The 17,130-nt window shown below is 40.0% G+C and overlaps 1 protein-coding gene and 2 long non-coding RNA genes across 4 annotated transcripts in view; 1 reads left to right on the top strand and 2 right to left on the bottom strand.

The window, feature by feature from the left end:
• The window catches only part of LOC141775628 (uncharacterized), a 112,449-nt gene that overhangs the window by 67,231 nt on the left and 28,088 nt on the right, over positions 1–17,130 (bottom strand). The window lies entirely within an intron of this gene.
• The window catches only part of pdgfc (platelet derived growth factor c), a 54,115-nt gene that overhangs the window by 17,487 nt on the left and 19,498 nt on the right, over positions 1–17,130 (bottom strand). For both annotated transcript variants that reach the window (XM_074649188.1, XM_074649187.1), the window contains exon 2: positions 676–868. In XM_074649188.1, the coding sequence (XP_074505289.1) occupies positions 676–868 (193 nt within the window). The remainder of the gene's footprint in view (positions 1–675; positions 869–17,130) is intronic.
• On the top strand, positions 14,920–15,667 carry LOC141774854 (uncharacterized). Its single transcript, XR_012595480.1, has 2 exons — positions 14,920–15,086; positions 15,191–15,667. It is a non-coding gene; the product is annotated as an uncharacterized LOC141774854 (long non-coding RNA).

Genomic DNA, 17,130 nt, shown 5'->3' with positions numbered 1-17,130 from the left:
AATTATCCACAATATATTTGGTGCAAAAGTTACTTGTTACCATTATAAAGTTAACTTTATTGCAATTCTTAGATATAAACAGTGGTGGAATGCAACAAAATACATTCCTACTGTACCTAAGTACAATTTTGACATAGGCCTACTGTACTTGTACTTTTCTTGAGTATTTCCATTTTCTGCTACTTTATACTTCTACTCCACTACATCTCAGAGGGAAATATTGTACTTTTTATTGCACGAAATTTATCTGACAGCTTTAGTTTTATTTTACATACAAAATTAACTGATACAATATGATGCATTATTATAGATTGCCAAGCATTCCCTCACAGATGTTTTCAGTTCTGTGGCTGATATATAGTAAGTTATACTGTATTTCATTTGATTTATGTCATCACTTTTTATCTTACACTTATTGTCTTTCTATCTTATCTTATTGCTTTTAGATAGATAGATAGATAGATGTACTTTATTCATCTCAAAATTGGTAAATTCTTGAATTGGGAAATTATTTAAAGTGCAGAGCTGACCAATTCTCTCATCCTACACATTTCATTGTACTGTGTTATTGCTATTTTTACTCAAGTAAAGAATCTGAGTACTTCTACCTCCATTGGATATAGAACAACACTCACTCAACAACAATCTATTGCTATTAATCAGCATTGTTCTTACTTGCATATGCCATCTTCGGGGTCCTCCAGACCAAACCTTTCATCGAAGTTGAGCTGGATCCTCATGTTATTGGTCGCCACTAGTCTCCAGACCAACGCGGTATTCCTGGGATAAGTGTTTGGGAAGTCTGGGCTCTGGACCATTCCCTCTCCAGACACTGTTATGATCTTCTCCTGATGGGAATCTTGCACTCCTAAAACAGAAATAAGATTGTTTTTTTGTGATGTGCATAATATATACTGTAGCAGTTTGATCGGTTCAGATTAAATCAGTTAGAATGCATTATTTCACTGACGAGGGCTTGGGTTGGAGAAGACACTAAGCTCATGATTTGAAAACATGTCAAGCACCTTGCAAAGTGATATGATGCAGTAGGAAATATTGAGCAGCTGTCCAATATAAAAGGTGAGACTTTAAAGAAGAACGTCAGATTGACGCTCCCTTAATGTTTTATTCATCCTTTGACAGTCTTACCTGGAAAAAATCTGACATATCTGACACCTGCTCAAACATATTGCCTATACCTGTTACATTAAAAAAACATATTTATACAGGCAAATTATTAAATAATTGGCCAGCTTCACTGTTCCATTGGGGTTTGTCTTTATCCTGGTATATCTGGTAATTAGATAAAGCGTTTACACAAATCTAAAGGAATAATTTAAGGAAAAATAAGGATATTTGTCATTATTGATATCATTTCAACTTGTATTGATTGCATGATGGAAATCGCTGAGGAGGCAAACAGTCTTTTCAGACCATGAAAATAAACCTGACCCATGAAAAGAAGGCTGGATCTGCAGCTGAGCCTCACTCAGGGCTTTGCTCTGATAAACACAGGAGGTTAAGGTGTAGATATGAGGTGTGTATGCTTGAAGAAGGATGGGAAGGGACAGTCTGACAGCAACAAATCAAACTGGGCAAAATATGAAAAGAAAAAAATTGTCTTCCAGAAGAAACCAAGCTAAATTGAACAAGTCTATAATCATAAACTTGTATATTTCCACATTATTTGTATGTATATCACTTGTGTTTAACTGCATGTTGTTATCATCACTCCACAAATCTAAAACATTAATTCAGGGTACTTCAAAGGAAATGCTGCCTGATGCGTTTCACCAAGCTCCTCCTCCCATAAAACCATTAAGGTCCACTGGGACCAGTGGCTTCAGGACTTAATCACAGTGACGGAGCTCGTCACTGTGTCCCTCAGGGCCCCAACAGGCCCCGATACTTCCACCTGAGCCTCACAACAATCGCAATGACAACACCCTGAAGCTACGCTGATTACAGGACTGTTTACAATTCAACGGGTCAAAATAATCAGATCAAATGTAAGAACATGAGAAGAAAGATATTGTTGCACATTGTGAGTCTGTGTGTGATTCATCATGAGAAAATGTGGTCCTGGAGACGTCTACTGTAGCGGGAACTACCACAGAAGCTGTTTTGAGTACTTTGCCATGTGTTTATTTTTCTGTTTGTTCTGTTCTGTCTCTCTGTGGACAGATTTTGTCAACCCGAGAGCATCACGGTGCAAGATGCAGTCACGAAACTTTACAGGTGTGTAGTTGACATCAAAATGAATGCAGAGTTTGAAGATGGGCGTGGTCCGAGCAAAAGTGCCGGAAGCAGAGGGGTACGAAGTGGGGAAGGGATCATCACCCCCCCCGTCTTTACGCCCATGGTCTGATTTGACGCTGCGACTGCTGTGATCCCATCACAAGATGATCTCTAGTTTGTTATGTTTTAAGCAATCAAAATCAATACAAAGTAGCATCAATATATAATTTTCAAAAGAGTTTATAATCTCTCATCATGAACAATCACCATCATCCGCATTGCAGCTCAGTCTGAAATACTAGACAATTTCCGAAATGTTACACAAATACTCTCTTCAATACAATGTTTAGCCTAGCTTAGCACAAGCACTTGACGCAGGAGGAAACAACTAGTCTCATCATAAGTAAAACAAATATGCCTTTCAGCAACTTATTCACATGTTGTATCTTGTTAGCTAGCACGCTAGTAACCACGTGTCAGTTGGGTTTAGTCCAGAGCTATGAAAGTATGCAAAAGCCCTGTCTCCTAATAATTATGTTCCTTTAAAATGAAACTGCATTGTGAATTATCTTTCAAGGGAATAATATTTCGTTGCAGATTATGTTTGTTTTTTACTTATCACAAATACGTTTGTAATAATAGTCTGCATAGGGAGGACATAGCAGTGGTGGATGGGTCAAACAAACACAGGACTTTCACCCAGGAGACTGCTTTTTGTGTCCCGTATGAAACCAAAAGTCAATGTTCGCTTATTCTAATTTATGTCCGTAGCTTAATAATTTAACAAACCTAGTCATTATAATCTGAACCATGATGCTTTTTTATTAAAACTAACCAAGTAGCTTTGTCGTCTGAACCTAGCAAAGTTAATAATTAACAAAGAAATTAATTGAAATGCAACAGTTTAGGAGACAACACTAATTTCTATATCATTGCAGTGTGTTAATAATCTATATAGCACTTGTTAACACTCCGGTAGACTTTGTTTCGTATAGGGCCTAATTGTCACAACAATATGCTTTAACACTGGTTCAATATACTGTCATTAGTGTCAACATGCTGTGTCTTCTGTGTTTCTGTCTCCGAGTCTATCCTCAATTTGTTTAAGCAGTATTTATTTTTGTGCCACTGATGATCATTCAGTATTCAGAAACCGATCCAATACGTCTCGCCGTCAGAGGAACCAGCAGGGGTTTAATGCACTCAGGAGAAGTTTGTTAGTGCATTAAACAGATGAGTAACTATTTCCCCAGTGCATCTTGTTAGACAAATTTGGAACACATTTTGAGCTTGATTAGTCTTTATTTTGCCCATAAATTTGATTTAAGGTGATTCATACGCAGCGGCTGATTCATTCAGAGGTTATTTGCTCGCAACCGAAACAAAAACACGGGCAGGTTAGGTTTGTGCCATGTTCTCACCCTGTATAATGTCAAATAACAGTTCCACAGCAACTCTGAGTTTCTCAGTGTGGTTCCAACGACAACAAATCTGTCTGAAGGAGTGGTCACTGGAAATAAATGAGTGAAACCAACTTCAGCAGGGTACTGTCTGTTTCACAGTGTTGTATTATTTAAAGTCGGTAACAATTCAAAGAGAATTGAAAGTTTGCCCCCTGTTGCTGCGCCTGTCAAGTTTTCCTTTCTCACGGGGCACATGTGTGGTTTACGACGACAATAGAGGGAGATTTACCAAATTCTTAGTACCTTTTGAAACAATGTGTCCTTAATTTCAGACAGGGGTAGACAAAAACAGGCTGAAATGCCAGCTAATGTAGAGCTAGATAGTCCTTGTCCGGTTGCTTAGCATATACTTGTTCAACCAAGAGGTGAGATTTATGCTTTTTTTTGGTTCATATTTTCATTAATTTTATTCAAATATCTTATTAATTTATTACAGAACATACAGTAATAACAAAACAATGGCACACAGCATGGCTAACGTACAACAACTGTTACTTAAACAAACTGTTTTCATTTTGAATGTTACAGGAGAAAAGTCTTTTAAGATGAAGACTATCCAGTGTTCAGCCTCGTCTCACCAAATGGCGCCAATTTCTTTAGTTATTTTGCGTGTTATCGCTACACGTATTTCACTTTTTGTCATTTCATGCCACGCCAATAGACGCTCAGAGCAATCTCCCCGATAGCAGGTGACTTGGTATAAAGAGCAAGAAAGTCTGTGAGGAGGTCGGGGTGGATGGGTGAGTTAAACAAAAGCATTGCTTTCACCCAAGAGACCGGTGTTTTTGTCCCGTGTGAAACCAAAAGTCAACCGTTGGCTTATTTACGTTGACTTGCATACATAACTTAATTTACGTAACAAACGTCCTTCTCTTAACCTAAACCATGATATTTTCCTAAACCTAACCAAGTAGTTTTGTTGCCTAAACATAACCAAATAGTTTAGTTTGAATTCACAACCTTAACCGCGTGTTTAACACTGCGACCGTGCATCTGTACGTGACGGTTTACATTGACTACTTAACTTACTTACATAACTTAATTTACGTAACAAACGTCCTACCAAACCATGATCTTTTCCTAAACAAACGTAGCTTTGTTTGAATTTACGATTATCCTCCGTGTTTTAAACTGCGACCGTGCATCCTTATGTGATGCGTTGGGAATGAGACTGGCGTTAAACGACACGCAAAAAGCTTAAAATGTGTGACATGACACACGAAATGTCCTTAAAAGTGACATGCTATTTATATGCCTTCCAATGAGATCACGTCGCTGTGTTACATAACGTCCTGGTCAGCAACAGAACAGAGCAGCCAGAGCTGTGTTTTGGGGATTTGGAAGAGGCAATTTTAAAAAAGACACGGTCCTCCAATTTATTTATATGCTGAATATTGCTTTTTCTACAGCCCCATGGACACTACTTCAACATGTGGGGAAATCCAGAGCTTGACAGGCCTGCTGTGCCTAATTGGTTGCTAAGCTATGATTGCTGTTCAGACGACGGGTTTAGCAAACGGTCAATTGTTAAACTAATGCACATCATTTTTCAAAGGAGTCAATTATTACAAATATGATTTAATATTTGGTCAAATTAGCTTTTCAGAATACAATAACATATTTTATAATAAAATGTACCTCTGCCACAATTTGACATGGCCCCAGTGAACTTTATTTTTGTATTGCCTCATAATTGTGTGTTTGGTTGTTGATATAAAGTTGTCCAGGCCCTCTCTGATCCAATAAAAAACAGCATTTTTATCAAGATGTAACTTGATGACATCCACACTTTCTCTCCTGGCATCCCCACTGATGCAGTCTGTCAAATAAAGAAAATATAGATAAAACAACAATGACACTTAAAAAAAAGCAAAAACAATTACTTCAGATAGCAGGTATCCCTTTGATGTTTCCATTTGGGTTTGGTGGTGAGCCAGGTGGGAACAGATTGAATGACAGTGTGCCAGATGCAAAGAAAAACAAAGCCCAGGCATGACTTCTCAATGAACGGGCCCTTTCATAACTGGGAGAAGAGTTTGGCCTCGAGTACAAATAAGGGCCACCTTCTTTGGGCAAACCAAACTTTTTGAAAACTAATACATGCACTCCTTAAGGACAGAAAACAGACATTTTATCTGGCATTGGATTATAAAACGGCCCTCAAAGCCATCTTTTGTGGGTCAAGACTTCACCTTCAACACAAGGTTAATAACATGATCATAATCAAATAAACCTAATTCTTGGCCCCTGCAGTCAATATATAGTTGATTTATTTGCAGAAACTACTCTGATTGGATGATTGCTCTTTTAATCTTTGGTGCAAGTAGCGGCGACGCACTATGTTTGATTGACTGTTATTATATCCATTTGCTGGCTCAGGAGGAAACAAGCCAATAGCTTTCATGCTATTAAAGCTTGGCCCTCCATCACAATGACATGTTTTTAATTACACCCCCATTACTGTGGGCTCCAACATACAGGCTCATAAAGTGCAAAATGAATAATGTAAAAAAAAAAGTGATTCTTTAATATATGAGTCCAGATGTACTGTACTGCATGTGTGATAGTAAGTGCACATGTGGTTTTAATAGAAGTAGCCAAAACAAACAACAAAACTCAATTGCACAATTATAAATAGACGCCTGCTTTTAAGAGCTCTCTCTGTACATAATTCATTGGGAAAATCTGTTAAATGATGACTGAAATGTCTCTTTATTAAGACTGTGAGGGGGATGTGAAAGGAAAATGTAAGCTTGCTGTTGCAGAGAAAAGGGGAGAAAAGGGCCTGGACATGAAAGCATTAGGTCCTGGTGAAAAGGTATTCCAGAGATCTGCATGGATGAAATCATGCTTAATCCAAAAAGTCTGCAAATATCCTGCTTAATCCTTGCACACTCATCACAAGTAATTGCAGTAGGTGGGGGGAACAATGTGTTTGCATTCCTCTTCAGTTCAGGTCTTTGTGCACGGAGCTCAAGAACGAACTATCCGAGTGATTCTTTGCTGTGGATCTTTTGTTTGCTTGCATCAAAGCAGAAACTCCTCGCATCGGCTGCAAACCGATCTTTGATCGAGATCCACGAGGTCACAAGGTCCTGAAGCTTTTTAATTATATTTTCTTTACAAACAATACTGTCTTTTCATGCTTCTCTCTTTTCAAACTCCCCATTGATATCCTCCTTCTCTGATTTATCCTCCGTCTACTGTAAACGGCAGTGACACGCTATACCAGCCGGGCCGGATTCTGGGTGTAACTTTGACTTGAAAATGACCTCACTCTCGGGGTTAACCTATGTCATCTAATGATCAGAGTGGCGGTACCCTAGAGTGAATTACCTCAAACATGACTTTTCCTTGACCTACTTTTTTTTTCCCTCTGTGAGGAAAGTAGAGCCGACTATTAAGGGAGGAAGTGACTCTGAATAAATAGGAGCCTATACAGTGCAGCCATTGTGCTTTGTTCACACGTTAGTGGGTGAACCATTCATGCTATTAAACATTAACCTTTCCCCTGCCAAAACTAAACTTGAGTGCACACGCGGAGATCCATGGACATGTGCACGCTGTTCGTGCACACAACTACTACTACTACTACTAGTGATGATAACAGCAACAATTATAATAGGATTAAAGGAGCAATACATACTGTACACACAATCAAACCCCCACCCCCTCACACACACACACTCACAAAGCCCATGCACACACATGTGCATGCATACCCAGATGCATTAATAAATGTTAGATGCCTTCAAGCAAAGATTAACTAATGAGAGCAGCCCCCCTTTCGTCCAGACTGCTGCATGTTTCTCATAAAAAAAAAGGAGCGGGAGGAATGAGAACCATTCATTCTGGCTTCTGTTAGGCTCACTAAATTCATCTTTCCTCGCAGGATATCATTACAGTGTCTCACTACATCGGCCCTTAGCTTTAGAGTTTATCTGGTGGTCATACGGCATGATATAGTAGACATAACTATGCCTTTCTTCTGGAAAGTCCGAGCCACTATTCAGCCCCGAAAAAAAGCAATAAATATGTCTGAGTGCCTCAAATATGAGGTCAGATAAGATACTTTTTAAAGGGGAACAGCCATAATTTACAACTTCAATTGGCACTGACTAAAATTAAAAACATTAAACTTATCATACCACCAGGGCCAAATCTTATTGGTATGGATTACACTGCCATGGGGGCTGTATTTGCTCAGTAAATTGGCCAAATTGTTATTTCCACACATTATGGGCTAAAGATTGGTCCAGTACCACACTGTTTTCTCCCAGCAGCCTCATGCATCATGAATAACCACTCACGACAGCTATTTCCTGTCCGGTAATCGACAGCCGAGTCACTGTGACACTAAATCCAGATTGTTTTTAATTTCAGCCCTGTATACCTGCTGATCAAAATGAATGTGAGGCCCTGAGCAACAGAGCTGAAGCCGATTTGGTCAGGTGATGAAACTGTACCTAACAAAGAATTCCCTTTTTTTCATGATGCATGCGTTTCAGGCTCGATGCAATCACTCCAACATCTGCTGCTTATTAAGACGTTGCAGTGGTTACTACAGGTGCAGTAAATTCCCCACCCTGCTTAGGATATTTATTGCTTTTGGGTTTACAGTCGGTCGGGCAAAAAAAGGGGCTGAAACACGCCATGGGAATCTTTCATGCCATTAAAAAATAATTTGGCTGCGTGGTACCCTTCTGTGGCGGTTTAATCTGCCAGGCACATGCTCCTGTGCGTTGTGCGGAAGAGGAAGCAGGTGTGACAGGTTTGACAACCAAATTCCCTGCAGAGGTTGCTGAAATAAGGGCAGACAGATATCAGGACCTCACCAAAACAGACACGTGTCACAACAATCTAATGACTGTTGAATGCATGTATGTTGATTTGCATAAAATTATGGTCTATTTGACTCTAAATGGGACCATAATTTACTAAATGAACATCATGCTGTATTGAAGAAGACTTGAAACTAGTGATTGAGACCATAAACTCATGTTTACAATGTTTACTGAGGTAATAAATCAAGTGAGAAGTAGGCTCATTTTCTCATAGACTTCTATACAATCTGACTTCTTTTTGCAACCAGAGGAGTCGCCCTCTGCTGGCTATTACGAAGAATGCAAGTTTAAGGCACTTCAGCATTGGCTTCGCTTTTTAGACTCGGAGGTAGCCCACTGCTTTGCACTTGTTACATAACGATGTTAAGGTTGTGGCGTAACGTTTCACAAGAAAGTCCGCTAAGGGTGGTTGTTATTTATTGACAGTAGTTACATTGTTACGATTGTTACATTACGTGTTGCATTATTATTGTAACACAAACTCTGATATTTTTTCTAACCTTAACCAGGTAGTTTTGTTGCCTAAACCTAACCAAATGTTTCACAATGTTAACCACGTGGCATTGTGCATTTCTGCAAGCGTGATACAAGGCTGATATGAAACATTGACATTCAACATATCACATGGTTTGCATAAACATACAATGCAAACTTTTTTTACTGGGTTTTATTGGGTTGCAATGCAGTCACATATCCACTTGCCCTTTGAAAGATCATTTATTCAGTTCGGGTATTTAGTGTGATCCAATGTGACCTGTCTTTACCTATATCTTCATCACATGCATGCGTACATTGTGTATACAATGTGTGTGTACACTGTGTGTATTTTAATCGTGAGTATGAATACAAATTGTTCTATATTTGAAGATGTTTTAAATCAATACAGTTTGAGTGACAGCTAGCAAAGCTACTTAATCTTTCTTATCTCCACACATGACTGGCTCAGTGATCTGAAACCATCTCATGGCAGAATTTCACAGATAATATCGATCACTGTGTCCACCAACAACTGACATGCTGAAGTGCCCTTGAGCTAAATATACAACACACCTCTACCTCACTCACACTCACTCAAATAACTTGTTCTTTTCACTAATGTAATAAATGATGATGCTAATATATAATCAATAGTCAGGGTTGGCTGGCTTGGAGAGAAGCATCACTGTCATCAGGCCACTGTTCCAGTGCATCAGTTGCTGGCAAGTAAATATCCATCACCTATACTCAGTATAATTTCCTCTAGATAATTAGTATCTTTATTTACAATTATATTCTAGTGTTTGATATTATGCCATATGTGTCCTGGCAGCTCCAGTAACACAGCTATTAGACATGCAGTTGGGCCCAAAACCTCTAGGGGGCTCACCAATACTAACTGTCCTATCACCCAAGACTGCTCCACAATAGAAAATGTAGTCACAGTGTAAATACTATCCATTCCATAGATTTTACTTTTAAATTAATTCATATTTTCAGCATTCAAGGGTTGGGCAAAACAAACATATCACTTTTGAAACCTGCTTCGCCTCAAAAGAGAGAAACAGGTTTGTATGATAGAGAAGAGTCTGTGTCTGTGCGTGATAGGACCCATGACAAATATGTTACATCACTGGTCAAGGAGGAGATAAGAGCATGACAGAAAGCTCACTGAGACCTGTGAAGATCCATTAAGACAAACAGTAGCAGGGCTCTCAGACAAGCTGTGTCCTCTCCTTTTTACACCGACAGAAAGTGGGTAAAAAAAGCAAAACATCACACTGATAACGTTGTGTTTGCAGACCACAGTACAGCTCCCACTCCTGTTGACTTCACTTCTTAAACCTCTTAAAACTTCGAGTCCTGTCATCAACAGGTGGACAAATATGACCCGTGAAATCCCTTTAAGCGAGGGGGTCAAAGGTCACAAGAGATGTAATCGGTCCCAGCACTGAAAAGACTGCTGTGTCGTAATATAATAATGTGATACTTTATTGAGCCCTGCTATGACATGCTCCATTTCCATGCCCCTCTATGTACAGGGAGGCCAGACCAGTGACCCTGAAGAGGGCACGGTTGTAATGAAAACTAAAGCATGTCAGATCATTTCCAGCAGGGGTGCTGACTGAGGGGTGGTCTCTCTTTAACTATGAGGTCAACCTGGCCAAGTGGGCAGGACAGACAGCTGTTGACACCTGCTGCAGAGGCAAAGCAAAACATCTGCAGGTCATATCAGATGGCCTAACCTGATACCACTAGTTTGTGTGTGTGTGTGTGTCTGTGTGTGTATTACTCATGTTGTGGGGACATAGATCTGTTTACACAGTCACATTGTGGGGACTCGCCTTACTTATGGGGACAAAATGCAAGTCTATACATACATTTTAGGTTGAAGACTTAGTTTAGGGTTAGGTTAAAGTTAGATTAAGGTTAAATTTGGGGATAGGGTTAGGATAAGGATTAGGCAAGTGGTAGTTATGTTTACTTTCAGGGTTAGTCTCTGGCCAGGAAATTAATGTAAGTCAATGTAACATCCCCTAAAGTGATGGAAACGTGTATTTATATTATTTTATAGTATATAAAGCAACTCCAAGAAAAATTCTATTATTAAATAGAATAAAGGGCTCCACGGTGGTGCTGCCGTCTCACAGCAAGAGGGTCGCAGGTTCAAACCCGGCTTGAGGCCCTTCTGTGTGGAGTTTGCATGTTCTCCCCGTGTTAGCGTGGGTTTTCTCCGGGTTCTCCGGTTTCCTCCCACAGTCCAAAGACATGCAGGTTAGGTTCATTGTTGACTCTAAATTGCCCGCAGGTGTGCATGTGAGCGTGAATGGTCATCTGTCTCTATGTGTCAGCCCTGTGATAGTCTGGAGACCTGTCCAGGGTGTACCCCGCCTTCGCCCATTGTCGGCTGGGATCGGCTCCAGCCCCCCCGCTGTGACCCTGAATAGGATAAGCAGTTACAGATAATGGATGGATGGATGGATGTGTCGTCGTGAAGTTGGTGAAGATGTTTTCAATATGCTGTGCATGTGTTTTCTTAATTTGCAGTGTGTTCAACTCTCAGGGACACCGTAACATCAACTTTTGAAAGTTTAGGAACCTAAAATACAGGTAAAAATGAGTTTAAATTATTAAAAAAATATATATTTATGCTATGATAAATATAACAAGCCTTAAACGTTGCTCACAGTTGCTAGAAAACAATTAAAACACAAACTAATATCCAGTTCTTTCATTAAAAATAACCAGAGTTGAATAACATAAGACGCCCTCGAGCCCTTGGAGGATTTAACTTCCATAACTGCTATGAAATTAATGATATGCACAAAGTGTTATCTGAGAAATGATTACAAATTGTGATAAGGTTTTGTACAGCCACAGCTGCAGGCTGCTAATGATAGTGAAGGTATAGAGGTGTGCAAGCACATGTGATGTTGTGTGAAAAGCGGACACACCAAAGCTAAAGTGAAGTTTTTCAACCCCTCGGGCAGCGACTGGAACTCGTCACCACACAACAGCTTCTCCTCGGGTTACAATGGCTCCCCGCCCCTCAATGATTTCTTGGAGCCTCTAATTAGTGCCCACACTTGTGTTTGGCATCCAGAGAAAGGAAGATTGAGTGTCAGTCTTTTCACTACAGCCGTCTATTTGCGTTGACCCTCTGGTATTCTGCGTCTGAGCTCATGAGCCTGGATTTAGACATAATATCGCCACCGAAAACAGCAATAATATGAAGGATAAACCCATCCAACCTCACTATTTCTCCTTTTAATTTATAAAATGATGTATGTCAAGCAAATGTAGTCTCTTATTTGAAGTAAAAATCTCTTAAAATTATCAATTGTTTTAGCAAATATCTCTCAATTGCTTAATTTATGAGGCCGAACTTAACTTCCCCTTCTGGCTGGGAACCAGGCGTTGACAGATGAACCACATCTTTTTTAAACTTCTCTCCACAGCTGTGGACGGGAGCTCCAGGCTGCTTTGTAGTCACATCTGTGAGCTGGACAGCTGGATGTTGGGAGAAAATTACAGTTTGATCTGTGGCGAGCCAGATTGGAAGACAGCTTTGCCGTACCGGATCCAGACACTGCGATTAAGGCTGATCAAAGATGCAGGTTTTTGCAATAAACGTTGCGGAGAGGATTGATAGCTGATCACAATCCACTTTGTAGCTCCCTGGCTCCGAGGCAGGAAAACACTCAAAATCTGCGATGAACAGTTTGGAAAAGTTCGATAATGTTTCCAGCCGATGACTTCTAAAGTGATCTGGACGCACGTATCTGCGCTGGAATCTCACTAAAACCTAGGTTGCAACTTGGATAACGGCCAAGTTCGCACACTGAGTGAATCTGTCATCACACATCTTCCTCCCCTTATCCCATTACTTTAATCTGATCTTAAATCATGAAAATCCAAGTAACATAGACCTCCCAATGCTCCCTGTATTAAATTTGCCGGCTATTAGAGCATTTAGAGCATTGTAGCCACAAAGTAATATCCATTTAATCACAACAGCTGTCTGGAATTCCCAAAAAATCAAACAATTTACATAGCAAACATAACCTCCGAGCAACCCTTTAAGAAGCTTGGAGCAATGCAAGGAAATCTGGGTAAAGCCTCCAAAGGTCTGATGAGATTTTCAGCTGTGGCGAATTGAATGATTAATCCGAAGCAGCAGACAAGGAGACAAGGAAAAGAACATTTTAATTGTGGCAGTTAAAGAATAAGATTCTCTGGTCTCTGGCTCTGCTGCCAGATACAGATCGATTTCTTTAAGCGGGTTGCCCTGGATCTCTAATTACTGCCACCCCACCAAGCCTCCGTAACCTTTTGGCCCAGCTGTCTAGAGAGGAGTTGCAGTGCAGTTCTCAGGGTAATGAAAGTATATTCCTTTCAACCTCTATTTACCAAGGGAGGGTTTGCTGAGCACAACTGCTCTTTTCCTGTAACATCCAGCTCTCACTCACACAGATATAGGCCTGTTGCTACCCACTAGCTTCTTGCTTTGGTCAAATGCACTGTGACGGGAGTTGTTGAAAGAGGTGAGGAGTGCGTCCAATTCACTGCCCGAAAAAAACCTCTCACAGGGTTCAAACTGACGACCTCCTGGTCAAGAGCTTCCTTTGCTAATAATTCAGTCACCACCACCCAGTCCACTGCTTTCCAGCATCAGTGCCAAAACCAAAAGCATGTCCTCCATACTCCAGGGAACAATGTCTGTGCATACATCCCAGCATAACAACTTGCCAAAGGGCTGGCTTTGCTAAAACCAAGTAAGTTTGTACCTGGATATTCAGGAGTTGACATGAGTAGCAATTTGAGGATTAGGAAATGGGAAAATTGATGTTTCTGAGAGGAAACGTCTGAAGGCGAGGGCAGTGACTTAGTGTCTGCAGGTTAATTCCCATAAGAGGGGAATACAATTATTGTATAATTGCAATGTTGCTCACAGAGCTGCTCTCTATGAATCTATTCATCCAGGGGTTTCCAAAGGATTTTGTATTTCAAACTATAGCAGCACTGTTTAAAGAAATACACTGGAGTGTATACAGGAAGTGAAGTTACTGATCTGCAGTACGATGGCTTTGACCCCTGCAGTTTTTACAGTTGGTTGCTTTGAAATTTTGTGATTCACAGGAATTTAAACTCTTTTCACTATTTTAAGTTACTCTTGGTTAAAGCCATAGATGAGTAAAATGTGTAAGAAGCTTCAAATGAGATACCATACATTAGGAAAATATCACAAACGATAGCGGTGGGAAAAAGCAAACAAAGTCTCCAAAATTAGTTTAGTAAAATAATCTTGATTTCGAAAAAAGTTAATTAAGTCAGCAGTTGGAAATTTAAACCAAATTCCTGAACTCCAGAACTCTAAAGTGACGTCTACACTTCAGATTTGTTTTCAAATCTGCAATTTATGTCTGTTTACCCCGAAACAACTGACCAATCAGAGTTTAGGTGGGGGCATCGTCTTCCTATAGCTAGTTAGCTACCTAGCTACTGTATATGCAAAAAAAAAAAAATATCCACAGAAAATATTGCAGCTGTTGTTCAACTTCTACCGCAGTTTTTGTGTTAACTTAAAGGTCACATATTATACTCCATTTAAACTAGTTATTATAGGTCTCAGACACCTCCAAACCATGTCTCTGAAGTTTTTTTTTCAAAAAAACAATCAGATCATGCATTCCAGCATGTCTCTATAACCTCTGTTTCAGCCCATTTCCAAAAGTGCTGATTTCTGTGTCTGTAGCCTCTGTCTCCTCCCACTCTGCTCTGATTGGTCAGCGTTTTCTGTCAATCAAACGTCCTCAACAACAGCGTCACCCTCCCCCTCCCTCCCGGAGAAGCTCTCTCTCTCTCTCTCTCTCTCTAGAGAGAGAGAGAGAGAGAGAGACGAGTGGAGAGATAGCAGCTAGAATAAAGTTTATAAACCACTTTAAAGTTTATAAACCAGAAACTTCACCCAGCGCACGTTACCGGAGGAATCTGATCAGAAATCGGCGACACATGATGAACATCTGCGGTCCAGATTCCAGGTTCTCCTGACGGTTTCTCTCAGGTAAATAATACTATTTATATCTCTGTTAGTTAGCTCAGTGTTTACCTCATGCATCAACTCTGTAAACCGTAAACATACACTCTGTTTTACGTCTGTCTTTACAGATCCATCTGTGAGAAATGACCGACAGAATCATCCCAGAGGAGAGCAGACAGCTGTGGGCAGATGGCTCTGTTTACATGGAGATACAGAGCTAACCCGGTAGCATGTAACTAACCCGTTAGCATGTAGCTACATGCTAACGGGTTAGCTACATGCTACCGCTATGACACGGTGTGTAAACACAGCGACCATCAGGGTGGAAAATAGAAGATGTGAAACAGTAGTCAGTTCATTATTTCTGCTAAAAGATAAATGTATGGAAGATCAGAGTAATGGTATATTATTTACAGTAGTAGCTGTCTCTGTGTTACCATGACTACAGACCACCGGAGCTTAGCTTACTGTAGTTTACCAGAGCTGAAGACTTTCTCCTGTACCATGTTAACATAACTAACTAACAGGTGGGATGATTACAAATGCTGTGAATAATTAATATTGTCATCTGTCAACTCAAATAAAGTTTGACTGTGAAACAGAAATGTGTTGTGTTGCTTACAAGTCACTATTTACTACCTGTAATCTGCTACATGCATGACATCAAATATATATAATATATAAATATCATCTGTTTAAACAGTGTAATTACATAAAGCCTTTGTGAATGAACATGTTATATTTAGATGATGGGAGTACATGAAGCCTGTTCTGCTGGTTCTTGCAGACTAACTGTAGGGAGCTACTTTGCTCAAGTTCGGTTGAGGAGGAGAGACAGTGACGCGCTGTGGGCCGGGGTCAGCTACTGAAGGTTCTCTCTGGTTCGACCAGGAAACCCTCACGTGACTTGCATTCCCTAATGACGTCAAGATACAAGGAAAAAAGCGAATTTTTTTTCTGCACCCATTTCCGGACAAACGGAGGAGGAGAAAAAGAGAGAGGATGGTCTTTTATGATACTATGGTGGCCTGTAGACACACTGGGGACAGATATTGATGTTTAAAAGACATGGAAAAGTGCATTTTGCATAATAGGTGACCTTTAAAGTAATAATCTCGAAGATTTTCATTTAATCAAATGCCTATTAACTCACTATCTATCGACCGAAGGAGGTAACTCAATTGTGATTGAGCCTATGGCCCACAGATGAAAGTATTACATTATTTATATATTATAATATTCCTGCAAAACATTCTGTATTATTAAGTTACTGCTAATGCAAACTGAACATTTCCTACTGCTGCTGCTTCACATTAAAAGCATTTAAAACACAAGTTGACTTAAATTATGAAGTAGTCACAGGAAATGTGACGTGTTTGTCAGTGAGCTTGACACTGAACGCTATCGTACATCAAAAATGCCTCTACAAAACAAGACAATGGTCATTTTTGTCATTTTTTGACAGCGGATTAGTTTGAAATATTGTAAGGAGTAATGGAACAAGAAGTTGCACAGTGACACAGTGAGCTGTTAGATGAGAGAGCTGCAGGGGATAAGCTGCAGAGCCAGGTAACCAACTACTTTCACCTATCGCTGTTCGCAGACTCATGCCGCGTGCAGCATAAAATCACAAAAAACAAGGAAAAAGAAAGGAAAAGGTAATTGACTCCGATAGTCTGGTTACTGTTTTATTAAATACAAGGTGGAATTTTACCCTTTGATTCACTTATTGTACTTCAGAAGAAGCTGTGGATTCAGTGCTTCAATTTAGCTGGATATCTGTCCGGCTGTTTCAGACTAATTCAGTGCAATAATTAAGGCAAACACTGGTCATTTGAAACAAGCCTGCTCCATATAAACACCTCCACCAACTAAATGCAAAACCTGCCGCTGTAATTGAAAAAGGTAAGTGATTATGACTTACTCACGCCGAGAAAACCCGGTTGCTCGATAGATGTAATTGTAACTCATCAAACCATTAGTCTCTTATTTAACAGGGGGGTTTAATTAAGTCTCTTTAGTAACCCCTTCTTTTACCTTCGATGACCTTTACACACACATGCGTCAC

Source organism: Sebastes fasciatus, chromosome 10, assembly GCF_043250625.1.
Source record: "Sebastes fasciatus isolate fSebFas1 chromosome 10, fSebFas1.pri, whole genome shotgun sequence".
Classification (NCBI taxonomy): domain Eukaryota; kingdom Metazoa; phylum Chordata; class Actinopteri; order Perciformes; family Sebastidae; genus Sebastes; species Sebastes fasciatus.
Note: the sequence above shows the minus strand (reverse complement) of the source record. Positions and strands in the feature narration are given on the sequence as shown.